The sequence below is a fragment of the Centropristis striata genome, chromosome 3 (genome assembly GCF_030273125.1).
Source record: "Centropristis striata isolate RG_2023a ecotype Rhode Island chromosome 3, C.striata_1.0, whole genome shotgun sequence".
Classification (NCBI taxonomy): Eukaryota; Metazoa; Chordata; class Actinopteri; order Perciformes; family Serranidae; genus Centropristis; species Centropristis striata.
The window spans coordinates 21617426-21644231 of record NC_081519.1 but is presented as its reverse complement, the minus strand read 5'-3'; the positions used below and the strand labels follow the sequence as shown (position 1 = coordinate 21644231).

Genomic DNA, 26806 nt, shown 5'->3' with positions numbered 1-26806 from the left:
AAATTATGTACTAACATATAAAATAGGGTACTTTTGCACATCTGATTTTGGCAAGTGGTAAGACTTTATTTAGGGTTAGATTTTTCATTGAAAGGGGCATGATCCATAGAGCTAGTTTAACAAAGCTGGGCTTTTTTAGTCTTTTTAAATTCTTTTTTGGTCTTGCTCTTTTTCAGTGGATATTAGCTCCAAAAAGCAAATTTAACATAGTTCAGCATGGCAAAATTAGTTAAATTTGCTTTATGGAACCAAGTCAGCTGAAAAAAGGTCTGGCTTATTTGATAAACTAGCTTTATGGAACAGTCCTTGCTGTTTCAAGGGAGGAAAAAGGGGACTAGCTGGGTCTGGCAGGGATACTATAGTGTTGTAGTAAAGCTAAAGGAAGGGCACGAAGTTGCGTTTTCTCCATTTAAGGGCTCCCATTAGTGCATTGCACTAACATCACTTTTTCCTCACGTTTTATCTACCACAGAGACATCCAAGGGGGCACTATTGCTGTATTTTTTGCGAACCAGAGTCCACCAGTGACTTTGTAATAAAACTGGCAATGGTCTTTTAATTAACAATAACTATGGAAATACATTTGTAATATTGTAATATTTATTTTAAAATGAAAGTATGATAAGTGCACTTAGCCTGAATGAAATCATTATTATGTTTAAATGGCAGATTGGCTTGAATGTAATATAGGCTACTTTTACCCACTTTGGCTTTTATTTTGAAATGTGGGACGTATTACAGCCGGATGTGGTTCCTTTGGTGGTGACAGCTCATTCTAAGACACCGGAAGTTCTCGTCGGTTTTGGTGACGCTGCATAAGACTGCAAGACATGGAACGGTCTAGTGAGTAAATTGATTAATACATGCTGTATGTAATGTTAGATATGAGTGTTTTTTGTATTATTTACATTTGGATGCTGTTACCGAACCGCCAGTTTCAGATTGGGAGAAGAAATAGCAGACGGTGCACGCAGTGTGTTGCTTCCTACTAACGTTAGCTAACGCTAGCTAGCCTTGTAGCTTAACCTGCAATGAGCGAGTGTTATCTCAATGAATGAATAACGTTTCATATCGTTGTCAGAGATAGTCACTTATCAAATGTATTGTTTCCTCTCCTCGGTAATGATACACCTTTCGACCGGCCGGAATGTGAACTTGTTTCCGCCTTGTGTCAGCAGGGCTTTTTGGGCTGGTCCTCCTCAGCCTGGCTCTTGTCGGAGCTCAGGCACTCACACCGGCGCATTACCTCTCCCTGTCTGATGTGGCCCGGCTGCAGAACCTCCTGAGCCAACAATTCACAGATCTGGACTCCGCATACTACTCTGTTATTGGTCTGACCAAGCTTGGAGCAGCGGTCCCTGATCACGAGGTAAGGAGTCCACTCCATTACGGGATTCATAGAGGACTGTTGAAATAAACAATTGGTCAGTTATCTGAGTATTATATGATACATGCAGTGTCGATCCTCATTGCAATGTGTATTCAATGTCTTTGTTTTAGGGAGTATGCCAGTTTATCAAATCCCAACTGGATCCCACCAGTGTCGACTCTCTCTTCTTTGCTGCAGAGACCAGTCAAGCCATTTCAGGATGTGAGGTATGCATACCTCGGCCTTCTGAACTGCTCCACTAACATTCTTTGTATTGTATGTAAGTAGAGTAATGTGTAGGTGGGCTGTACCATATAGAAAAAAAATCCTATATTTTCACAATATTGAAAAGACAATATTCACGGTCAATATGTTAAAAACAGTCCGCAATGTGCTAACAGTGAAGATAAAGACTTCCATAACATATTTTTGACATAAGTTGGATGTGAACACTGATATAGGGGTTGTACAAAATCTTGAAAGTTTGGAAAATGCTTCATTTTAATAGTTCCATTTCAAGGATAAGAATATGCTTGGATGTAAGTATACGTCTTGAAAAATGCACCTTTTTTCGATTATCTGGTTTTTCATCTACACAATCAGTCATGAAATCCATAAATCTTAAGAATTCAAAATCAAGAATTTTTCTTGTGTTCATTCGTCATTTATAACTAGAAAAGCCCTCCAGAAATTAGCAAACATTAAATAATCATGATCCAAACGTATAAAGTTAATATAAACCGCTGATAAAATGAACAAAGTGTCAATATACATTTATTTCTGTGAGTATAAAGACATTCTGTGAAGTTTCACAATTTAATTTAGAGTGTAAATTTATATTTGACGATACAGGCTTTAGAGTCTGGAAAGTATTTGTTTAAGTGCCCGGCTTTAATTTTACAGTATAAAACAAATCCTTTTGATGTGGCAAAGTGGACAATAATACTGTCATGCAAACCCCTTAGAACTTACTGTGTATATAACATTCTTGTTCACTTCATAGATCCCTGTGTCTAATGAAACCCGTGACATCCTCCTGGCAGCAGTTAGTGAAGACTCGACCATGACTCAGATCCACAGAGCTGTGAGCGCGCTCAGCTCTCTGGGGCTTCCTCTGGCTTCCCAGGAGGTTGTCGGTGCCTTGACAGGTCGCATCAACAAGGAGGACAATGTTATGGCGTAAGTGTTGGAGAGTGCAGTATCAATCTGTGTGGATGGTCTTGTAGTGCTCTTGAAGATGTGATCTAACCAACGTACAATAAATGTATGTTCTCTTTGGACAGTATCACTTCAGCTCTGCAAACAGCTGCCCGCCTCTCCCAGCAGGCAGAACTTGGAGGAATACTGGAGGAAATTGAGGTGAGCTCTTTAACTTCCACCAGGTGGTGCTGTGTCACTGTGTTTTGACTTTGCACAAGACACTCTGGACTCTTGAATATGGAGATTCCCACTTTTTCTAACAGAATTAAGTTTAATCCCATTTTGCTTTCTTTCCTCCCAGGATCTGACAGCTCGTTTGGATGATCTTGGTGGCATCTACCTCCAGTTTGAGGAGGGACTTGAGGCGACCGCCATGTTTGTGACTGCTGCCTATTCCCTTTCAGATCATGTGGACATGGAGCCCCCTCTTAAAGAGGTGTGATTTCTGCCCATAGGGTGTTGACTTTTCTCTGTATGGGTTTTTCTTTCTGAGACTGATGGTAGATGTGTTCTCCACCAGGACCAGGTCATCCAGCTGGTGAACTCTATCTTCAGCAAGAAATCCTGGGACTCTCTGGCTGAGGCCTTCAGTGTGGCAAGTGCCGCTGCTGCTCTTTCCAACAACCGCTTCCATGTGCCGGTTATTGTCAGTGCTCAGGGCCCCGCCACAGTGTCCCACAGCCAGCCAACCCTGCAGGTACAGATGTTGGATTTGAACCTAACTACAGTCCTCTGCATGGTTTATATTTTTATTTTTTAACCATCTTATAATGATGCTGTTTTTCTGTCCGATTCACAGCTCCTTGTTACTGATGTCATGTCTCAACCTCTGGCCTCAGCCAACGTTCTGGTTGAATCTGCATACGCTGTGGCCTCCAAGAGCATCATCCTCAGCCAAGCACCTTTCACACTTAACGAGTATGTATTATTACAGAGATAAGGTTAGGTTCATAATATTTAGCCATTAGTTTTCCAACTACTAAAAAAACCCCTGGAAGAACGACACACATACAACCTTTCATTACCTCATTGCTCAGCCCATTAAGTATTTCTAGTGTTTATTATAATGCAAAAAATAACATCTGTTATTGTTGAATATCATTTACTGTGTGGATTGTTTAAGTAAGGACATTCATTTTCCTAATTGTTTCTGCATAAAGTCCATATTTCATAACTAGTACTTTTTTTGGTAGAGTTTTCACTGTATTTCCTTTTTTCTGATTTTCAGTGGCGTCTTTGAACTGAACTTCATGTCCAGCCAGCCAGCCAGTGGATATTACCAGTTTACCGTTGCAGTTACCGGGGACAGCCGGCTAGTTGCCAATCATGTAGAGGTGAGGTGGCAGCCAGAATTGGAGACATAATATCTTACTAGTGGAATGGTTTAGCCAATTTCTATGCATGTTGTCCTTTCTTTCTTTCTTTCTTCCTTTCTTTCTTTCTTTCCTCATCAAACATCTTTATAACTACTGTAAATCACTGTACATTTTACATTTTAAATAATGACTGAAAGCAAAAAGAAGAACAATTTAAAAAAACAAAAAGTTTAAAATGGCAATTCATTGAAAATAATAGAAATAAGTATAAAACAATTATATTATTATTATTACTATGAATATGGTTGTAGTCATATTGTTTGTTTAGGGATTGGTATGTAGCTTGTTAACTTGATGTAACTTTGTGTTGTGACTTTGTCCACCTGTAGCTGAAAGTGAAGGTGTCCACTGAAGTGGCTGTCACTAACATGGACCTCTCTGTGGTGGATAAGGACCAGAGCATCGGCACAAAGACCACCAGGTTGGGAAAAAAAGTTTGATGAGTTTAGCCCTGTTCACTGCCCCTCACTAGCATGATAACAGAATAATACATGTTTTTCTTCTTTTTTTAAAAAAACAAATCAGAGTGGACTATCCTTCCAAAGCCAAGACCTCCTTCACAGCAGACAGCCACCAGAACTTTGCCATGTCCTTCCAGCTGGTTGACGTCAACACTGGAGTGGAGCTGACCCCTCACCAGGTGTGTAGTCAGACTGGAAACTGCTGGCACGACCATACAGGCATTACATGGCCGGCCAAAAATTTTCAGAAAAACAGCCAATTAATGCGACCAGTTCAGAAAATCTGTGCTCTCCCACTTTAACACCTATTTATTTTCTCTGTCCCAGACATTTGTCCGGCTGCACAATCAGAAAACTAGCCAAGAGGTTGTGTTTGTGGCTGAACCGGACAGCAAAAATCTGTACAAGTTTGAGTTGGACACAGCAGAGAGGAAGTCAGAGTTTGACTCCATGTCTGGCACCTATTCCCTCCACCTCATCGTTGGGGATGCTACCTTGGAGAATCCCATCTTGTGGAATGTGGTGAGTGTCGGTTCAGACTTTGTGGTGGTAATAAGGATTCTTAACTGATTTAATAGCCATTTAGAAGTATTATATGATATTGAGCTCTAACGTTGAGTTGTAATCTTTTTCAAAGGCTGATGTTGTTCTGAAGTTTGTGGATGAGGAGGCCCCCGTGGCCTTTCAGCCCAAGACTCTTTATGTACCCAAACCAGAGATCCAGGTAATACTAATTTACTTATTTATTATATTTACTTCACATATTTCTGTCACTCCCTGAGGATGGAAAGTCAAGCAGCATACAGTCGCTATTAGTCCAGCAGTTTAAAACCTCCTCTTCTCTCTGCAGCACTTATTCAGGGAACCAGAGAAGAAGCCTCCCACAGTGGTTTCCAACACCTTCACCGCACTCATTCTGTCGCCCTTCCTGCTTCTGCTCATCCTGGTAATATTTCAAAACACATTTCCCTGTTTTTTTGCCATCAATTTAATTATAGAGCCACTTATGTAAGGAAATCATTTAGAAACCATTTGTCTTACTTAAAGCCAGGCCTAAAATAGAGAGAAATTGATTTTCTAAATTAATCTTTGATGTCTTTTCTTTGAGCTTTGAAAAAAAGAAAGCCAACATGTTAAAACAGTGCGACTTATACAATGTACACATATGGAAATTAGAAATATTTATAAATTCAGTAATCCGCAAAAAATGTGTGGAAATTACTTTTTTCTTTTTCTATTTTCTCCTTTTACTCTCTTGATGTAAGGTTGCAGAAAAAACCCCAAATCCTGATAATGACTGTTTTTAATGAAGGAAAACTCTGATGCTAAACGCTAGATTTATAGATATCTCACCACATTGCTAAAAAAAAGAAAACGGCAGTTGTCTTTTGTAGTAAAACAAAGATTAAATCAAACATTGTATTTTAAGGCTCCACGAACCTTCTTTTATTATTAATCAAAAACCTCTTTGATAGAGCATTCAGCTGTATTATTTTTGTTATGTACACAGTGGCCTAGTTTCTTTCTCCAGAAAAGCTCTTCAGTAGGGAGCCTTCATAAATGGTGAATGAGGCTCCAGCACTGCTTGAATATAATGTTTGTTTTAATTTGAACTCACAAAAGCTGGCATTTTCAGTGCTGAGTAATAGTTATTGTTGCAGTGGATCAGTGCATTGTGTGTTAGGTGGTAAACAATTTTTCAGTTCCTTTGTTTGCAGCTCTTGCAGGGGATGAAAATCACATTGTCTTTTATTCCCCCCTCTTGTCTGTAGTGGTTTAAGCTCGGAGCCAACATCTCCAACTTCAGCTTCTCTCCCAGCACCATTCTGTTCCACGTAGGACACGCAGGTCAGTCCCAAATTTTTATCACAAAGCTGATAGTTTTGCGCACTCGTCATCTACTATTCATCTGCTGTTGCTCAGGATAAGGTAATGACTGGGTGACATTGTGCATTATCATAATTAATTTTAATGATGCATTATTCATGAAATTCCACACAAAAATAATAATCCCAACGCCACCACCATCTCACAACACTGGTTCAGCGTTCTGAGTCTGAGCCAAAGTTCAATCCAAATTTAGTGAAAAAAAAATAAAAATGATTTTCCAGAAAGTTGGCAAAAGAAAATTAAAATCATTCGTGTTTCTATTCCTGCTGTCATGAAGATTAGGAAATGCATTCAAGCACCCAGGAATCAATGCAAAGAACTCAACAGTGTTTTTCCAGATGTCATGACCTGATTACTCAAGATAAGCCACAGCCGTCTTATGGGCAGATTCATGTAGGAACTATACTAGAAAGAAAATAGTTATTTTACATAGAACTGCTAGAAGGTATAGGGATTATCTTGAGTAGTTTTTGAGGGATTTTTTTTCCTCAGCTTTCCAGCCATACCCATTTTATGCAATTCCAACCCTGTTAATGCAGACATTTTCAAACACACATGCATTTCTCTGTGGATGGAGCATTTTTGCAGTATTTAAATAGCATCTAGATCTGATTTTATAATCACAAAATACGTAAAATCTCACTGTCTGCAGTGTGGGACCTTTAAGTTGTATATCTTTATGGTGTATTCAAAATTGTGTTATCGCCCAAAAGTGCTTTTGTTTGAATGTTAGTGTTCCAGCTAACTCTTGTTTGATTGCAGCCATGCTGGGCCTGATGTACGTCTACTGGACTCACCTCAACATGTTCCAGACCCTGAAGTACCTGGCGATTATCGGAGGTGTAACTTTCCTAGCCGGGAACCGCATGCTGGCGCAGAAAGCAGTGAAGAGGTACGTCTCCTGATGGCGCCAGGCACAAATGGTTCCTAGAGAGCCCTTAGTCCCCAGCAGAAAGCCGAGCTCCTTTCACCCAAGGAGGAGTCAGGTGCTTTGGGGCCTCTTGGTAGTTCTTAGCCTTAAACCTGAGAAAAAGTGTCTATTCCATATTGTAGCTCCTCAGCTGGTCCCCAGAGGCTGACTTCAATGCCCGGCTCTCTGGCAGAAGGAGAGCTCGTGCCTACTTGGTCTAGGAGAGAAGCGTAGAAGCAAGATCTGCAAAAGTGATGATCTAAGTGGCCACTTTCCTCACTATCAATATGAAGAGCCCTCAAAGGGCCAGAGTGAGCAACTTGTCTTGAGTCAGAGACACCAGCTACACCACTCTGTAATTGTTCACCTTTATACCTGGCTCTTCTCACAGCCCATTTAATCCTTTTAAGCAAGTAGAACTTTGCAATTAATGTTTTCACAAATGTCATTTTTCCAATAAGGACTTTTTTCCTTTCTTTCCTGCTAGTCTCTGTCTCCTTGCAGCTGGTGCCTGTGCCTTTTAACCCCTCTATCCACACTTCACTGTCTCTGTACTCCTTTTTCAGGATTGCTGCAGAGCAAAGTAGTAGGTTGGCAAAGTATAGGAGCCTACGATAAAGCCCCCATTTGTAACAAATGAGTCGGCCGTGCTTCCAGGCTGAAGTAAGGGCATCCTCATAGACTGCATCCTCAGTGCATTTCCATAATGGCTGGCAGCGTGCATGGCTGTGTGCTGCTCGATCATTCTAACTCCGAGTGTTCACATGTACTTGCCGCCCTCCCCTCCCCCCCTCGGATTGTCTCTCACTCATCCCACCGTGATCATTACAGCCATACCAGCACTTTGGTAACCCCTCCATTGTGGTGTGACATCCATGGTTCTGGTTGTGCCATTACATTTGAGTGACATGTTTTGTGTTCATGAGCCAAAGTGTGCATTGTCCAGATATTTTGTCTTGAGAATTTGTGCATTAAAATGCATGATCCAGCCTTTACATGAAGAGATCAGGAATGAAATAAAGCCTCAGAGGATTTCATTCATCTCATGTTTGTAATAAACTAATGTATGCTCTTCTTCTCTCCCACAGAATTGAGAAAAAATAAGAATAATTGAAAGAAGACACTGACGAAGATCATCTTTTGTTTCCAAGGAGTCATGCAACGTTGCATCAAATCAGACTTTAAACATGGCGTGGCAGTTCAAGAACCCAATCGACAGTTTAAACATGCAGTTTGTCTGTGTTGCCAAATAGAAGAAATTGAGAACTCACTGCATCTCCGAGGACAAGCGCTCACTGACAGATACTCTTACTGAGGGCTGTAAAGCTACTGATCATTGCACTTCATCTTCCTGTGAGATTTGTTTTCTTGTTGTCCAACATGCCAGTGTTTTCTAAGTGAGCTGGGATTTTTTATTTGTGGTTTCCTGGTGGATTTTGGGTTGATTTGTGTTTTTCTTTTTTTTTTTTTTGTACATTCCTCCTTTTCTGCTCAATGCCCATTTCACCTCGTAACAGAAGCTGTTAGTTTCATCTGTTGGCAGTGGCACTGATTGGTTGAACATTACTAACTATGCTAGTGGGTTTTGCCTGTTTGGAGCATTGAATGTGTAGGAAGAGCTGTGGTCCCTTATTTGATACAGAGTTGACGTCCCCAAGAAAAAATGTTAATAATAAAATCTGGGCAATTTGAGGAAGTGATGTTTTTGTAATGAAGAGGAAATAAAGAATTTGAGGTGAATCTATGTTTGTTTTTGTTTCTTTCTTAAGTAGGGGGGGTATAGTATTTCTTTATACACACACACACTTTTTAAAGGATCGTTTACACTTTCTTTCTTTTCAATGGATTGAAAGGGTGAAGGTTCAGTGGAAAACAAGCTCGGGTGTCTCAAAAGAATCTGACCATCAAATCATTGACCCAGTAGAAGAAGAAGTATTCAGATTCTTAGACAGAAATAAACCCGCATAAATCACTGTTTTTCCTTGCTGAGGTGCTTGTGGTGCTCAAAGGGGCGAGCTATGTGAGAGAATATGATAGTAAAAAGCCTAAAACTAAAGCAGTCACTTTTTTGTTTAGCCAACTCCGACTGCTGAAGCCTCATAACTTTAGCTTAACAAAAGCATTGTATTTCTTGGTCACACTAGGAATTAATCTATATGGCCATTATGGAGCGCGATGGCATGTACAGTAGTGTTCGTTATAATAGCAGTCCAATGTGACTAACCAGATTAATCCAGGTTTTTAGTATATTTTTATTGCTACATGGCAAACAAGGTACCAGTAGGTGCAGTAGACTCTCAGAAAACCAACAAGACCCAGCATTGGTGATAAGCAGCTCTTAAGGCTGTGAAATTGGGCAATTAGTTGAAAGGGGGGTGTTCATAAATAACCTCAAACTACTAAAATAGTGCTTTATTACATTTGTTATTCGACATATATTAATATTGTTATTGCCTAAATGCCTAATCAGCATTTGCAGCCTGAGGTGGATCTAATTTAATGTAATTTATATACTATTGTGTAGTTTAACAGTCAATACATCATGTGTGGAATAGTGACTAGCAGGCAGATAGCTCATATAATCAATCTAGTTCACCTCTCAATATTTTGTATTTAAGATCTGACAAATAACTAATAACTATAGCTGTCAAATGTAGTGTGGTAAAAAGGTGCAATATGTTTATCTAAAAGGTGGTAGAGGCATAAAGCAGCATAAAATGGAAATACTAAAATAAAGTACACTAATACCTCAGAATGGTAATGCGTTCTGGTATTTAGCATATTTACAATTTAATTTAAGTTTTTAACCATCACTCCTCAGTGCCTCCTTGGAAGTCTGAGAGCATTTTCTAGTTATCATTATGGATTTCCCATGATTGTTGGTAGTCTGGTGACACTGATAGGTAAATAAAACAGCATAAAATTAGTATTTAGAAAGTGTAAACATCAAATGATGACAGGATAACTAGGCATAAGTACATTATATTTTCTTTATTTGAAAGTTCGGCCCCACAGTGTCTGCTTAGAAATGGTCTTGCCCACTCCCTTATTCAGCATGATCACACTATTTTAATGATGAGTCTGGACATTGTTGTTTTAAGACTCTATGAATATCATATCCATTTTTAGATAGTGCACAACTTAAAGCGAAACAGTTTTTTTCAACCTGGGCCCTATATTTTCCCATGACTTTGTCTAAGTACCTTATAGGGACTAGAATACTTCCAGTATGGAGTCAGAGGGTGCAGCTGGCTGCTGTGTAACCTTATGCAATCCTGTGCACAAAGTATGTGCACATTGCCACTGACAGGCTCACATTGTTAATATATATGTTTCTCTCAACATTATGGAAATAGAACTAGACAGAGAAATAAAATTATTTTCCTTTAATACAATACATAACTCTTCTACCAGACAGGTACTATTATATCAGGATGCTTTACAGTGCCTAAGCCTAAATCAAATGCAATGAAGAAAGCAGTTTAAAGGACAGTTTAAATTACATCTGTATATGTCACAATAGTTTATATAAAGGGATTATGTATTGTAGGGTTGCTGTTCACTGTGCAAAAGATAGTCAAGCCTTAATTATCAATAGATAGGCTGTTCTATTTTTCAACATTATACTTAAGTTGTTACTATAAGTTTTGTGTTTTATTGTTTTCCTTGAGATTTTAAAGATGCCCATTGTTTTCTTTTCTTTTCATTTCAACTAAATTTATTTTATTGTATGTATTTTGTGTTCAGTGTGGACCCCAGGGAGAGATCCCAATAACCCCAAACATAATAAACCTATCACTTGATCTGCTTTTTGTTATCTTAAAGATTTTTCAATGACCTGGCTGAATGTTTAGCTGATTTTGCCAATGTGGATGCAGCATTTGAATTCTGCCTATATTTATTTGTGTCAGAGTGTATGGATAAAGGGCTAAGTAAAAGGTAAATAAACAAAACAATTCATTTCTCTGTAGGGTTATTTCCATAATGAGGCACTTATAATAACAATCACAAGCACTTTTAGTACACTGGTGCATGTGACGTGATGGTGCATTCACTTGGACTCAAACACATGGAAAAATAGAGTCCAGGCTGAAAAATCCCCAAGTTTCCCTTTTAAGTTCTTCAGTGTTATTTTTTTCCACAGTAATGAACTGGGCCTGTAGGTTTTCTCCACAGCTTTAATGGCAATTAAAAAAAATAACAATATAATTTTCATCTGTAAAGAACAGGCTGGAGGAAGTATAAGAAAACAAGCAGTAATGGTTGGGAGAATTGCTGTTGGCAGCTTTCAGTCTGTCCGATCCACAGATCTCAACTCAGCAGTCTGTAAAGAGGAAAGACTGGGGTTAGTGAAAGAATAACCCTTTCATCAGATTTCCAGTGTTTAATTCTTTACCTCGGCCTCATGACATCGTATCTCTGATTGCTCTGGATGGATGTCAGATCTTCTTTATAGGTCCCTTCATAGATATCTGACTGGCGTTTTACGTAGCTCTCACTTTCACCTCTGTGGAACAAACAGACGTCAGCATTGTGTATTTCTGTTGACATCATTCCTCTTGTGCGACCTACCCCAGCCGTTTGCCCATGATTGTCTGAAGGAACTTCCTGGCAGAGATTTGGCCCAGGACCTTCCTGTAACTGTTGGTAAAGATGGCGTCAGCGTGGCGTCCTGAGCTAAAATCAGAATATCACTGTAGTTATTACACAACAGTCTTCTTGAATAGCTTTCAGAAAAAAACAATGCAATGAAGCAGCAATAAAAGACAGGCACTGCAAAAAAGGGGCGTCTAAAAACAAGATTAAAACACTAAATCTGAGGGAAATTATCTTGCTGCATGGACAGATTTCTTAAATTAAAATTATTAAATCTACATATAAGCATGTTGAACGCTTAAAATAAGAAATTAACTCTTAAAACAAGATACATTATCCAACACTTCTAAATCTAAAGTATTTTTTATCTTGGTAAGAAACAAATAATTTGCAGTGCACTCTGCTCGGGCCAGTTCATCGCTGCTTGCAGCTTTAATTTATCTTGTTTTAAGAGTTAATTTCTTATTTTAAGAGTTAATTTCTTATTTTAAGCGTACAACGTGCTTATTTCTAGATTTAATAATCTTAATTTAAGAAATCTTGTCAAATGAAATTATCTGTCCATACAGCAAGATCATTTCCCTCAGATTTAGTGTTTTTATCTTGTTTTAGACACACCTTTTTTGCAGTGGGTGTAGGGTGTCATTTACTATTAAAGGCTTCACATCATGACAAAAAAGCACATTTCATCAGCCATGCAGATAGTTTTGTTTTTTTTAAGTCCAGATTTTGAGATATCCTTTAATCTCACCTTGGTGTGAACACTTTGGAACTATATTTCAATAAAATATACAATGTCGAAACTGTTGTACTCTGTAAATTATCCAGATATAGTAACTGTTTTCTGAAAAGGACACGCTGATGTTGATTTCTTCAAAAGGGGATATATGATTAAAACTTTTTCAGTACTTATGGGATTCAACAAGCCATTCAGATGTATTTCCAGTTCCTTTGTCACATACATTAGAACATATCAGTTTCTCCATCTACGGCTTGAGCACATGGGATATAAAAGCTTTAGTAGCTTTAGTAATAGTAGTATAAAGAGTGACAAAGCCCACTGACAAAAATGTGGTAGATCCAACTGCTAAACACGCAGTAACACAGTACACACCCCCAGGAGACTGGGGTTCATGTCATGTCAGAACCTTTTTAGTCTTAGTTGATTTGTTAGTTTCTGTCTTGCTTTATTGCTTTATTGATTTTTTTTCCAGGCTACCTACTTGGTGAGGTTTATGAAAGACCATGGTTTGGGTTAAAATGCTATTTCACAGCATTTACTACATGTTTGAAAGGCTTTTTAAACAGAACTCTCTGAAGGTATAACCCATGCTCACCAATCAGAGCAGACTGGGCTTTTTCAGGAGGGGGTAAAAGAGACAGGTGCTACAACAAACTGTTTCCAACAGAGGATGAATGCAGTTGTAATTGGACACCGCATAAGAAAAATAAAATGTTTTTCCAACATCAAAGCATGTAAACATTTTCTAGTAATATGAACATGAGCACAATACTGTATGTCCCCTTTAAAATGCAGATTTCCACGGCCGTGAGCACTAGAAATGTACAGAGACTTCCTTTCCATCTCTTTCTCTGTATTCTGAAAAAAGACTTGGACATCAAACAGACATTAAATCCGACAAACATCACATAATATGCCTTCAAAGCATCACCTTCATTTAACATTGGCATATAATTAGTAGTAATAAGTATATTTCAACATCCTCATCCTGTACTTTTCATCATTTCAAGAGAGAGAATAGTTCAAGCACAGAAATGCAAAAGATGCCCCCACCCCCTCAAAAAAATAAATAAATCTTCAGATAGAAGAAATATTTGTTTCCGTCACATTATTTGTGCTTTCTGGAGGAACAGATAACAGATTGGGGTACATCACAAGTGCGAGCAACAAGCAATTCCATCCTTCTCTACTAAATTGGGGGTGAGGCAGAAATCTTAGAGGCTGATATCACAAAAAACAAATCTATCTGCATTGGTGGAAATGTTTTTTTCTTTTGTAATTTGGTTTAACCAACCCTTTAAGCCATATTTCAAATCAGCCAATCCATCTCAGTCCATGTTAACAAACTGACCGTGACTCTGCTTGCTCCCTGGGAGGACTCATGTCTTCCTCCAGCTGCTCTGCTGGATTCTTTAGGGAAGATGTCATTAGGATGGATGTATCCCTCTGGCCGAACCTGAGAAACACCCTCATTAACTAAATCAATGGAGAACATTGTATTCTATCTCAACACACATTATACCATACTGATATGTAAATGAATTCACATTTCTACACAGAACAGAAGCTGATTTAATTATCACACAGAGTTTTGATGGTGGAGATTTTAAAATGAGAAAAATGTCTCCAATCTTACTTAAAACCTCTAGCGCTTGTAAAATAAATATATGCTGCTGCCTGTGCACAGGACACTGTAATTAAAGTGCTGTGTTCAATGAACATGGTCACTTATCCAGGCATCTTGACCCCTTTTAGCATAACAAGTGCAGAGGGCACAGCTATGACAGGCAAAATAATCAGTTTAAAAAAATCATACGCTTCATGAATGGATATGACCCTTCTTTGAGCCCTGGCACAAAACCTTGAACTCACATCAGTGTCACGCTTTGTATCTTCTAGGACATGTTCATTTTCTGCCTTTGAATGTTAAAATAAATCCTATAAATCTTGGTTAATCTTTTTTTAAACACACACAGTAGCTGTTCTCTGCAGCGAAGCAACATTCAATGATACTGAAAATCAGTGTTGCAATTTTTCAGAATTCTATTAAAAATATTTTATTCCGAGTAAAAATCATCAACCAGTTTTCAGTATTTCTGATGCCATTGATGGGCATTTTTCAAATCTGAACAGCTGAGTTGCAACTTGTTGATGGATGATGATGACTTTAAAAATCCTCTACTAAACTAAAACACCACAAAACCAGTAATAGAACTTTATGTAAAAATGTGAGTAAATCTGCCGGGACTTACCTAATGGAAGGGTAGAGCGGGGAGCCTGATAAAGACATGACCAGGCAACAAAACAGCAGCAGTGCAGCGTTCTCCATCCTCACAGCTAGTCCTGGAGAAGAATGGACAGCTGGAATATAAATGACAGGAGTAGAAATTACATTAGAAAAAACGCTGAAACCACAGTTTCCTTCAACCAGCCCCATTGCTCTGCAGAAAACACTAAAGTTGCAGCAGGCAGAGATGCAGACTTTGATGGAAAACATTAACATTTAATATAAAATGCTGAAAATTGTTAAAGCATGGATATAACATGTATAATATAAATAAGGTGGAAGAGTTACCTAGATATTTTGTGTCAGTTCTGAGCGTCCCTGCAGTCTCTCTTTATCTCCTGCCCTTCACTCTCATCATCTCTCACTGCCAGGAAAGGCGGGACAAAAGAAGCAGTGCTGTTTGTTATCCATGGTCAGTTTATACTGAACCTGTAACTCCCAGTCACTCCCACATCACACATGATCTCTCTCTCTCTCATTGAGTTGAGCTGTCTGTGTGCTCTCTCTTTCTTTTTCTCATTTCTCAGATGGAAGTTTGTTTTATTGGCATGCCAATTAATTAAGTAATACAGAAATGCCAAAGCCTGTGGTACCAGCTTTACCTTATAAGTATAATAATTCAGAATGGACAAAATGACATGTATGGCTCATTACTATATATACTGTGTGGTAATAATGAAATAACAACAAATTGTTGCATACAAATATCTTAAACCAAATAGAAAAACAAAAAAATATGATAGGATAAAATATGATTCAGAGTTGATATGTATAGAAAATAACTGTAGGTCTAATGGACATTTTTACAGCCATTACATTATTATTACATAAAATTGTTCCAAAAAATAAAGTTCCTCCAATTATCGCCTGTCAATAAAATGCAGTTCTTGATCTACATTTCAGAGGATTTTGTCCGTAGGAAATGTGGGTACAACAAACAAATAAACAAAAACAAACAAAAACCGAAGCACATTTAAAGGGGTCGATATAATTGGACATGTTGAAATATATAACATTACGTTTCATTAGGCCTAACAACTATTTATTGCAAGGCTACAGACTGCATTATTTCATAGTTTTATGATGGATTTGTAGCACACTTGTAGGCGATGTTTCTTTTAATTCGGAAATTATTTCACTTCTGGGAGAACTTAATTAAATTAACCTGTTTTTTTTAATGTGGTTGCTACCCCATTCTTCCCCTCCCCCAACCCCCATCATGAGGCACGAGTTTTAGATCATAATGAGGAAAATAAGCAATTGTGAACTGTGTCAATCGCCGAGTGTTCAGCTGTTAAGACTCATGGTTTAAGATTTTGATGCACAACATGGGTCTAAAGTGACCCGACTAAGTTTTTATATTCTATATCTTTGCAATAAATTAAATTCATCATTCTGTATTGCAGGTTTTCCTCAAATAACTTGTTTTTGATCATCATACATCCTACTTTTTTGTTTTCATTTCTTACTTCTTGAATACCCCCTCCCCCCTTTTATCACTACGCTTTTAATGCACAAGGTCATTTTTGACCCGTGTTGTGCATAAGAAGGTGTTTATATGTTGTGCATCAAAGGGTCACCAATTTACCAACCACCAATTCAAAAGCCTGACGAAGATGACACAAATATTAACTATCCTATTTTGTTAAATTGGTGTTTTCCAATGGAAATTATTATTTGGTGGCTCCAATAAGTCTCAAATGTTAAAATATGTGATTTTCCAATATAATCTGGTGGTTCTAACAACTTTTTTAAAGTTAACCCTTAAAAATAAGACAAACATAGTTACACATATACTCACATTTTTAATTTAGTGTATCACTTTTTGTATCACTATGCTACAAATGCACAAGGTCATTTTTGACCCATGTGTGTAAACTTGATGTAATAATACAAAAACTATTTTTCTTCATGAAGTATGAAAGGAGAAATGGATATAATGATCTGTTGTAATAATAATAATAATAATAATAATAATAATTAAAAAAAGATATTTAAACACACAGCCAGCATGAAATGACATGGGAAATGAATGCGGGTCATTTTTCACCGATGTTGTACATTAGAAGGTGTTTATATGTTGTGCATCAAAGGGTTAAGATTTTGATGGGTTTATTAAAGGCTCGCTTCGAAACGCACGGAACCTTGTTTACGTCCAGAAGGTTTAGGGACGGACCGTGAAGCTGGACGTACCCGGGAACATCTTTGGCTGTCAGGATGCAAGATAAGTCTCTGTCGTGTATTTCCGTCATTACTGAGCAGGACACTGTCACAAGTGTAACCATACTGTTTTCTGCCATGGCTTTGGGAATTTAAAGAAACTCTGGTGTTATAAAGACGCCTGGGACATGAACTGCCTCCTCCTTACACTCAGTCATCTATCTCTTACGCTTGTCCGCCTTAATCCAGGCTAATGTCACACACACATAATCAATTACATATACCTGCTATAAGGTAGAATCATATAACTGTAGTGATAATTATTCTAATTCTATGTATATAATTTCCTTTACTCTTCTCCCAAACTATGTTTTTATAACTATATCTTTTATAATATCTTTTGACAGATCAATGATTTTTACGGGTTTCCTTAACGTCACTTTGAAATGGGTAGATATTCCTCTTGATATGTAGACATCTTTGACTCCACATGATATTGGTCCCTCAATGACATTTACCCAACGTTAGCAGTTGAACAGCAATGTATTCAGCGACATAAACAAGGGGGAAAGTAGCGCTACAAGTAGGCAACTACAGTACACTGTATGGTTGCTCAATCAGAGTTAAATCCAACAGCTAACTAGTAAACCTTTGCTCGTGTAGCTAGCTAATCCAGCATGGACTACCTCAGGAAAGCCCTGTTTACCATTCCCCAACACTGGAAGCCCCTCAGGTGTATTCAGCCCAGATATTGTTCTAAATTAGCTAACGCTAGTGTGACTTCAAGAGAGAGGAAGACAACTGTAGACAAGTTCAAGAGTCAGATATCCTCTGGTCCAAGTTTTCAGGATTTCATCAAAGGAGTCCCAGTCAATAAGAGCTCTGCTGCAGATGAAGAGTACTCTGACGAGCATAGTTATCTTCAGGATTTGGTGATGGGAAATTCAAGAAAAGGTTAGTTTGCATCACTAAAGACCAACAAGTTAATTTTAATTGTTTGGCCCAAAATGATAAACTGTTGTTTTGTGTTTATGTTACAGTTTATTTTGAAACCTATGGATGTCAAATGAATGTAAACGACACAGAGATAGCCTGGTCCATACTACAGAGGAATGGATATGAACGCACAGTCGACTTAAAAGAGGTACAAAAGAGCCCTAAACCATTTTATCATCGTTTATGTCAAAACAGTTAACAAAAAAACCCCATTGTGCTCACAGGCAGACGTTGTCCTTCTGGTTACATGTTCTATAAGGTAAGATGATGTTTTTTTTTTCTTCCACAAATTACTTGAAAAACTGCGGTTTGAGTGACATTTTTACAATTGTTTAACCCAACCTACTGAAATTGGTGTTATAAAGCTTCCAGAAGTTCACAAAAACTAAATCTGATGCACCAACTAATGGACAGACTTCTCTCAACAGAGAAAAGGCTGAACAAACTATTTGGAACAGACTCAAACATCTAACAGCTATGAAGAAGAAGCGTTTAAAGACCCAAACACCAATGAAAATTGGGATTTTAGGTAAGTTAGTTCAATACAGACATCTGACTACAGGCACCCAGACAGAGGCTAGAAGATGTATGAATGGTTATTTTTGTCCAGGGTGCATGGCAGAGAGGCTAAAGACAGAGCTTTTGGAGCAGGAGAAGCTTGTAGACGTTCTTGCTGGTCCAGATGCCTACCGGGACCTTCCCCGCCTCCTGACTGTAGCTGATGGAGGTCTTCAGGCCAGCAACGTCCTGCTGTCGCTAGAGGAGACCTATGCTGACGTCATGCCTGTCCACCATGCTCCGCAGGGATACAGTGCTTTTGTGTAAGCTGTTAACCGAGAAACTATGGTTTCACCTTCCTTCCTGTTTTCTGCAGCAACACTGTGTCTTTATATTGTAACCTTTTGCTGAATTTGTGTTTCTTTTGTGCCGGCAGGTCCATCATGAGAGGCTGCGATAACATGTGCAGTTACTGCATCGTTCCCTTCACTCGAGGGAGAGAGAGGAGTCGACCCGTCAGCTCCATACTTGAGGAAGTTCGTATGCTCTCTGGCCAGGCAAGTTAGAACCTCGAACTGAAGTCGGTCAGTCAAAACCCTACATTTGTAACTGTAAAGCAAGGAATCTGTGTGTCTGTGTCCTTCACATATCTCGGAAATAGTTCATCTAATCTACTTCACACTTGCTTTGGTGTATTGCTGGGGGCCCAAAGGTGTGCAGTGTTGAATGTGGTGCCATTTGGTCAGGTGGTGGCACTATAACAATACACTTACACTTTGGTCCTTAACTTTTAAACCATAAGTCTCCAAAAAATGATTGCATTTGGACCAATCATCATCAAATGTGGTCCAAAACACCTTTGGACTGAGCTGCAAAAAGTTTTCTTTTTCCAGATTTTGTTTTGCTTTAGCTGGCCCTCAAAGTTTGCTGCAATGCAGTGGGCAGGGCTTTTACAAGAAATGTCATGTCTGCAAAGCTCTTTGTGCTGTTGCAACCACATTCTGTGGATGTGTTGTGCTCTCTGAGTGACCATGATAAAAAACATTTGTATTAATATGAACATTAAAGATTTTTTTCATTGTTCTGTTTTTATGTTTTTCCACAGTGCCCCAACTTTTTTGGTATAGGGGTTGTATAGGTACCAGTTCAAACGTAACACTATGGCATATTGATTTCCTGTCTTCTCCCACTCAAACAAAACATTTTTATTTGTAAACACAACTTTTGAATTCAAAAGCAAATATTTGGGATTTTACTTGCAAGAAATCTTCTTTGATTGCAGTGTGGAAAGCTTTACACTCAAACCCATTCTGTTTGACTGCATAATAAAGACTCAAAATTAACCCGAAATGAGACAAGTCTTCAAAATGGGGATACAAATACTGACTATAATGTGTGTTTTTCAGGGTGTGAAGGAGGTGACTCTGCTGGGTCAGAATGTGAACAGCTACAGAGACGCATCAGAGGAGCAGTTCAGCGGTTCAGAGCTGACCCAGCTCAGCCGAGGGTTTAAGACCGTCTACAGAACGAAACAGGGAGGTCTGCGCTTCTCCGACCTGCTGGACCGAGTGTCCCGCATCGACCCGGACATGAGAATCCGATTCACCTCCCCTCATCCCAAGGATTTCCCTGATGAGGTACAGGAAAATATATATATATATATATATATATATATATATATATATATATATATATCTCATTACAACCCAGTGGTAATAAAGTGCCTTTTTTCCATTTGATCACACTTGAAACAAACCCTGCCATCTCCTCTGGAGGATTCTGTATTAACTTGGCTGATTGAGGCTTCCTGCCCCGCTCCGTGTGTTGGTGTTTACAGGTTTTGCATCTGATTGCGGAGCGAGGGAACATTTGTAAGCAGATCCACCTTCCAGCCCAGAGTGGCAGCAACAAGGTTCTCAAAGCAATGCGCCGTGGGTAAGACGCCAAAATCAGCTGTCAAACGTGTGTGTGAAGTTGTTCAAGTCTAGTAAAATGTCACAAAAAATGCTCTTACCATGTTATTTCTTATAAAATGTACAGCTATACAAGAGAGGCCTACCTTGATCTTGTGAAGAACGTCAAGAGAATTATCCCAGGTAGGCTACATGTGGTTTAATATGTTCCTTTAATATGCAAAGATGGCTAGAGTACTATATTTAACGGTGTTTTTACTTTAGAAATGTCACTCAACATTAAAGTTGAGTTACTGATGTAAAATTGTAGCTAGATGGAGGTAAAAAGTCGGTGGGGTAGATTATCTATTCTAACTTTATAATTGCCGTCCTCAGTTTAGCTTTAATTAAATGAGCCAGAAGAAGATCCACCATGAGTAATTTTGGAAGCTCTGAAGCTTGTTTCACTCCTGTGAGGCACACTGTTTCTCACTGATCATTCAGTTTGACAGTTTTTTTTGTTTTCCAGCTAACCTATGTTACTATTCTAAGGAGAATGACTGAGGAATATGGTGATGTACACTTAAACACACAATTATAAGTATGAGAACATTTCAACCTGATACTAAGTGATAAGATGATAAGCCTACCATCAACACTGATGCAGCACTCAAAAGTGTTACAGATTTAATAAAAACAGACAGGCTTGTTGGACATAATACTGCACACATGAGACTAAAAATATTGAAATAGAGAGGTGTTCTGGTGCTTCAGTCCGTCTTGAAGAGCTGCTGTACATTTGCGGACCACCAGATGTCTCTGTCCTGCTGCTGTGTTTAAAGCCCCAAAGATTCCCACCTACTAACTCACACCTCCGAAGCCAAATTAATGTAAAGTCAAAGACTTTTGCCAGATCTAATGATGGTAGTTGGCTCCCAGCATACTTCTTGAACAACTTTTGTTTAAACTTTTTTTACACAATGGAACGCTGTTTAAATTGTACGGTAAATAAAATATCAAATGGCTTGGTACACACAGTTATTAGTCATCACATTTTTTTAATTACATGGTTGATACAGTTGATATAATTAGCAGATATTTGTTTATTACAGATAGTTTGATATGTTTGCTGATAAGAAAAAACAAAGTTGCAGTCCAGAAATGCCAAATATATTTTAAAGAAAACATTGTCACTGATACATGGTATTTCCAGAGCACTGTTTAAACTTTTGTTTAAACTTTTTTTACACAATGGAACGCTGTTTAAAATGTAAATAAAAACAGAATGCAACAAATTCATTATTCGGAGTGTATAGTTTGAACATTAAATATATTATTTTTGTACAGTTTTCAGTTTAATAAATGTCAAAAAAGATTATCAAATGATGACATGCTGTTTTATTTACATTTAAGACAACGTTTCAACTTTTTAAAATTCAGGTTGTAGTAATAATGGTCTAAAAGTGATGTCTAATTGCATTGTATGTTTTCATTCAAAACGTACAATAATCAAGGGATAGCACCCCCACATCCTCACCAAGTCTTTAAGAAACCCAGGGAAAGCACCGGAAACATTGTGTTTGACTCTGACTCTGAGTTTCAGTTTACATAACCAATGATTCATGTGTTAACATATGAATCCCAGCATGCTATCTGTCACAGATGTGACTTGAAATGCTGCAGTACAGTAAGTACAGTATTTGAAATCAAAAACACTGAAGTAAAATTAAGAGATTTAAAAAATTCAAGTACACAAAAAATGACTGAGTAAATTGTTAATTCTAGCTGTTTTAATTTGTCCCCATTTGACCCATCTGTAACACTAACTTGACTTCATTGAATAAATAATAAAAATAAACACGGAATTGTACTGAGTGGAAAGCTCATAACATAACCTAAAGGGCATTTCCTTTGGTATTATCTATAGGAAGTAATGTGTGACATTAAAGACGTGTGTGTGTGTGTGTGTATATATCTGTGTGTGTGTGTGTGTGTGTGTGTGTGTGTCAGAGGTGAGTCTCAGCAGTGACTTCATCTCAGGGTTCTGTGGTGAGACAGAGGACGACCACCAGCAGACGGTGTCTCTGATCAGAGAGGTGGGCTACAATGTTGGATTCCTGTTTGCCTACAGTATGAGAAAGGTGAGCACTTGTGGATTTTTAATGTACTATTCTGTATTTTTTGAATAAAACCCAAGCTTTTATTTTCAAGTGTTTTCTTTTCGGTTGCACCATAGGTGAACTAGTTTTGCATTTTTTTGTAACTACTCTTATGGTTGTCCTATTCAGAAAACTCACGCCTTCCATCGGCTACAAGACGACGTGCCAGAAGAGGTGAAGCGGCGGAGGCTGGAGGAGTGTATCAGTGTGTTCAGAGAGGAAGCTGCGAGGATCAACGCTGCTCTTATTGGCAGCACACAGCTTATCCTGGTGGAGGGAGTGAGTACTGCGCACAACACTGGCACATCCTTCAAAGTACACTGAATTTTTAAAAAAATGCAACACTATGTTTTTTTTTACATTCTTGCTCCAATTTTTCACAAACGAAGATGTACACAAAAGGTCTATTTCTCTCAAACTTTGTTTAAATCTACCAAAAAACGGACACTCAAATGAAAAAGTAATGGATAAAAAAAAGTATGTTTTTGACATATTTCACCACAGTGTGAACTCACTGTCAGCAGTGCTTTGTGTTTTGTACTAATTAGTATATGGTAGCATGTTAGCAAGCCAAACTATGATACTGAACATGGGAAACATTACACCTGCTCTGCACCATGTTAGCATGGTAACATTAGCTGTGAAGTCGAAGCACCACTGTGAACCCTCACTCAGCCACCAGCAGGGCTGTAGACTATTGGTCTTGTTCACAATTTAACCTCATTCCAACATGTGAGGGAGAGGATTGATTGGCTCCTACAGAAATACAGGATTTTGAATCCGTAATGTGTAACACTGCTCACCAAGTTAAAAAGTAGTAGTCGTACCTCCCCACTGGGTTACCATAACCTGTTACCAGGCAACACTGCTCATCGCTGGTTTCCATTTTTATGCAGGAAAGTAAGAGATCTGCCAAGGACCTGTGTGGGAGAACCGATGGAAATGTGAAAGTGATTTTCCCCAAAGAGGATGTTCAGCGCACAGAATCCAAAACTGCATCAGTCAGTGCTGGAGACTACGTGCTGGTGAAGGTAAGGCTTGGTACACATAGATATTAGTCATCACATTTTTTTAATTACATGGTTGATACAGCTGATATAATTAGCAGATATTTGTTTATTACAGATAGTTTGATGATATGTTGGCTGATAAGAAAAAACAAAGTTGCAGTACAGAAATGCCAAATATATTTTAAAGAAAACATTGTCACTGATACATCGTATTTCCAGAGCACTGTTTATTTTGTGTACTGTAAATTATCCCACTCACTGTCAGTGCATACCTTTTTTGACAGTTTTGTAATAACCACATTTAAAGGCCCTAAAAACACATTTTCTCAATCAGCCTTCTCAAATATTGGGGTCCTATGGGCACACTTTTCTGCCAAAGTCAGAACAGTTTTGGTCATTTTACAGAAGACATTATTCTTTCTTCATTGGTTTAAAGTGGGTGGGGCTCAGTGGGAAAAGTAAGTAACAAGCGTTTCATGCACATGACTTCCCATGTCATATTAATGAGTTCACAAGTTCCATTTGTAGGCATTAGAAACAATCAATTAAGATGACAGTTGATGGGTTGTTTGGTCACTATCAATATAATTTGATCAAATCATTCTTGCATAAAAACAACATTTTCTGTTGGCCAGTGGTAGGAGGACATTATTTCAACAATCTCCACAGTAAAGAGCTTGAAGACATTATCATTCATTCTTTGATGTTTGTGTCTTTAATATAGATATTGTCGGCCAACTCCCAGAGCCTGAGGGGCCGGGCCCTCAGTCACAGCTCCCTGACAGGCAACGTGAAGTATTATGAGACTCTGCCAAGGGACCAGCTTGAGGAACATTTGGCTTCAGACACAACCATGATTGAAGCATGCCCTTGATTAACATGGTGACACCACAGGAAACTGTCTACTTCTCTTGAATGACTTTGAAGGCACATGGAGGCTGTTTTGTCATCTTACAATCACATTGGACTGCTATGAAAACAGTAATTTATTTATATAGTCAGTGCACAGTATGTGTATGTACATATTGATCTGCTTAGGATGCTGAAAGTCATTTGGGTGAATTGCCATTTGTTTCGTACATGGAACTGTAAATTATATGTTGTTTTGTCTGATCTTCAAACTGCAGTAAAATGTCATGGATCAGTACATTAATAGAAAAAAGTCAGAAACCTTGAGAAAAAAATTGCCTAAAGTCAGCAGCAAAAGTGCTGTGATATGCTTTGGAAGAAGCATGTTCTTTCAAAAAAGATAACTGTGTTGACAACAGCAGACCCTATCCTGCAGACGGTGTCCCATTGTGACACGACTGCAGTAACCCTGTCGGAACAGTTCACTCTCCCCATGAGGAATACCTTATCAGAGTTAGTAATATTGGTGCATCATTGAGTTTTTCCTTCGAAATTTCTCTTTCAGGCAGTTTTCAGAAATGCCATTTACTCTGTGAACTGAATATCTGTCCAAATCAGCAAATAGTCCTTGAGAAAAACAAAGCACAACAACAGCAATTCATTGGCCCTCATAATAAGCTTAAAACATGCAGTTGTATTGAAAACATCCAGTCTCTGACCTTCAGGACCTGAAGATCAGTGTTCACAAGCTTCACCTTCCCTAGTGTTGAACTACAAAGCAATATTTATACATTAAGATGAACTACTCGCAAAAATGCAATGTAGCCAACGTTATAGTTAAATTATTAGCAGGGTTTTTTATTAAGTTTTAATTATATAGCACTATTAATGCATTAAATGCAGCTCACAGAGCTTCACATAAAAATAGTTAATAAAGACAGCGATGTGCAAGGTTAAATAATTGTGACAAACAGTTTACATTCATAGGACCACTGTTAATTCTGAAACTGTTAGTACATTTAGCAATTAATACGTCCATGTTCAAATTCATACTTTTGTATGAATGAATTCCCTGTGGTGAAATAAGATGCATTATGATTACAACCACAGAGAGGAACAGTATAATGCTAGTTTGTCCTCACCTGTTTCTTCAGGGCATTTTGTAAGAATTTTATGGCAGTATGCCATAAGTGAAGCATTTACAAACAAACCAACTGGAAGCTAGCATTCCCTTGCATGATTTTAAACCTAGGTGACAGCAAGGTGTCTTTAACTTGGTTCCCCTGTGGAATTTTATGTCACGGTTGACCGTCAACTGACCACAGATTGGCATGTTCTGTGTGCCTAAGATATCTGGGTCACTAGCCGTGTTTCCATTTAAGTCGAAGCAAATTTGAAGGGTGATTTTGAAATGACGCATTAAAGAAAATGCGACTTATGGATGTTTCCATCAACTAGTTTAGAGCAAATAAACAAAGCTGCATTAACATACTATCGTCAGAAGATGGCAGTGTAATGTATTGCTGTAGGCTAATCAATCAGTAAACCGTAGAGGAAGTAGACCTGGCAGAGAGGAAAAAAATACAAAAAGAGGTTTCTATTCAGACAACTTTGGCCACCCTCAAGAGAAAATGGAGAGAAGACACAGACAGCGGAAAGAGCTTCTTCTCCTTTTGGGTTTTCCGGCAGAGCTGGAACAGCTGACCAGTCATGTGGGTTAAATGTTCGCTACGTGAGAACTTAATCAGGAAGAGCCTTTCCGTCTCCCGTTAAGCATGTTAACTATTTTTAAGAAAAAGACAAAAAGCCCCTCATATCAAGCAAGTGTAAAAACTTTCATGTGCATTTTCAAAAGTTTGATCGCATTTTGGTGTTTCCATAAAGCTTTTGTCATGTGAATCTTCAGAACGCACATTGAAAGTTGTTGATGGAAACACAACTAATGATGGCTTTTTGATGCTGGATTGCTTCCATCCCCAGTTGTATGTCTAACAAAAGACTAGAAGAGCATTCTGCAACCATTGCTGTCAGGACACCAGCATGATCAGGACATCAAGATGTAGTGAAAGTCTTTTCTAGAATGTAGAATTACAATTCTAAATGAAGTTCCAGTTCCAGGATGTAGCATATTAACCTAAAGTTCTAGAATTTTAAGTTGTATTTCTGAAATGTGAAGCTACAAGTATAACAGTGTTAAGTTGGACTTCTACGAAGATAATGGAGAATTCTAGAATGGTGGCTCAGGTAAAGCATGTTTAGTTCTAATATTAAGTTTAAGGTCTCTAATGTTAAGTTACTGTTAAGGCTAGATAAGTGAGTCCACTCGCAGGACACAAGGGGCTGGAAGGCTAAAAACAAAAGTATCAATAATTGCCTAACTTTAAAGGGAGTGGGTTTGAAATGGAGTGAGC

General features: G+C 38.3%; 3 protein-coding genes across 5 annotated transcripts; 2 read left to right on the top strand and 1 right to left on the bottom strand.

Annotated features, from left to right (window-relative positions):
• Positions 1 to 722: 722 nt before the first annotated feature.
• Positions 723 to 8946, top strand: rpn2 (ribophorin II). Of its 3 annotated transcripts, none has more exons than XR_009394077.1 (17): positions 723 to 843; positions 1179 to 1369; positions 1501 to 1596; positions 2373 to 2548; positions 2653 to 2728; positions 2871 to 3005; positions 3090 to 3266; positions 3369 to 3487; positions 3798 to 3903; positions 4275 to 4366; positions 4471 to 4585; positions 4734 to 4928; positions 5044 to 5130; positions 5257 to 5352; positions 6179 to 6254; positions 7059 to 7869; positions 8295 to 8946. XR_009394077.1 is itself a non-coding variant. In XM_059330031.1 (17 exons), exons 1-17 carry the CDS (start codon positions 831 to 833, stop codon positions 8308 to 8310), a joined length of 1896 nt encoding a protein of 631 aa, XP_059186014.1. In that variant the 5' UTR covers positions 723 to 830; the 3' UTR covers positions 8311 to 8946. The 3 variants fall into 3 exon arrangements, 2 of the variants coding, with proteins under 2 accessions (XP_059186014.1, XP_059186013.1); XM_059330031.1 differs by having other exon boundaries at positions 7059 to 7188; XM_059330030.1 differs by having other exon boundaries at positions 788 to 843; positions 1176 to 1369; positions 7059 to 7188.
• A 1807-nt stretch (positions 8947 to 10753) lies between these two features.
• On the bottom strand, positions 10754 to 15230 carry ghrh (growth hormone releasing hormone). The gene is made up of 6 exons (XM_059329808.1): positions 15120 to 15230; positions 14797 to 14905; positions 13896 to 14000; positions 11779 to 11883; positions 11603 to 11713; positions 10754 to 11530 (listed from the first exon to the last, which is right to left on the bottom strand). The coding sequence occupies exons 2-6, from the start codon at positions 14871 to 14873 to the stop codon at positions 11518 to 11520; spliced, it is 411 nt and encodes a 136-aa protein (XP_059185791.1). The 5' UTR covers positions 14874 to 14905; positions 15120 to 15230; the 3' UTR covers positions 10754 to 11517.
• A 2234-nt stretch (positions 15231 to 17464) lies between these two features.
• cdk5rap1 (CDK5 regulatory subunit associated protein 1) lies at positions 17465 to 24934 on the top strand. Its single transcript, XM_059328323.1, has 13 exons — positions 17465 to 17945; positions 18032 to 18135; positions 18212 to 18246; positions 18416 to 18516; positions 18598 to 18808; positions 18922 to 19042; positions 19892 to 20122; positions 20323 to 20420; positions 20526 to 20581; positions 22388 to 22518; positions 22666 to 22815; positions 23433 to 23567; positions 24271 to 24934. Exons 1-13 carry the CDS (start codon positions 17669 to 17671, stop codon positions 24418 to 24420), a joined length of 1800 nt encoding a protein of 599 aa, XP_059184306.1. The 5' UTR covers positions 17465 to 17668; the 3' UTR covers positions 24421 to 24934.
• The last annotated feature ends 1872 nt before the right edge of the window (positions 24935 to 26806 follow it).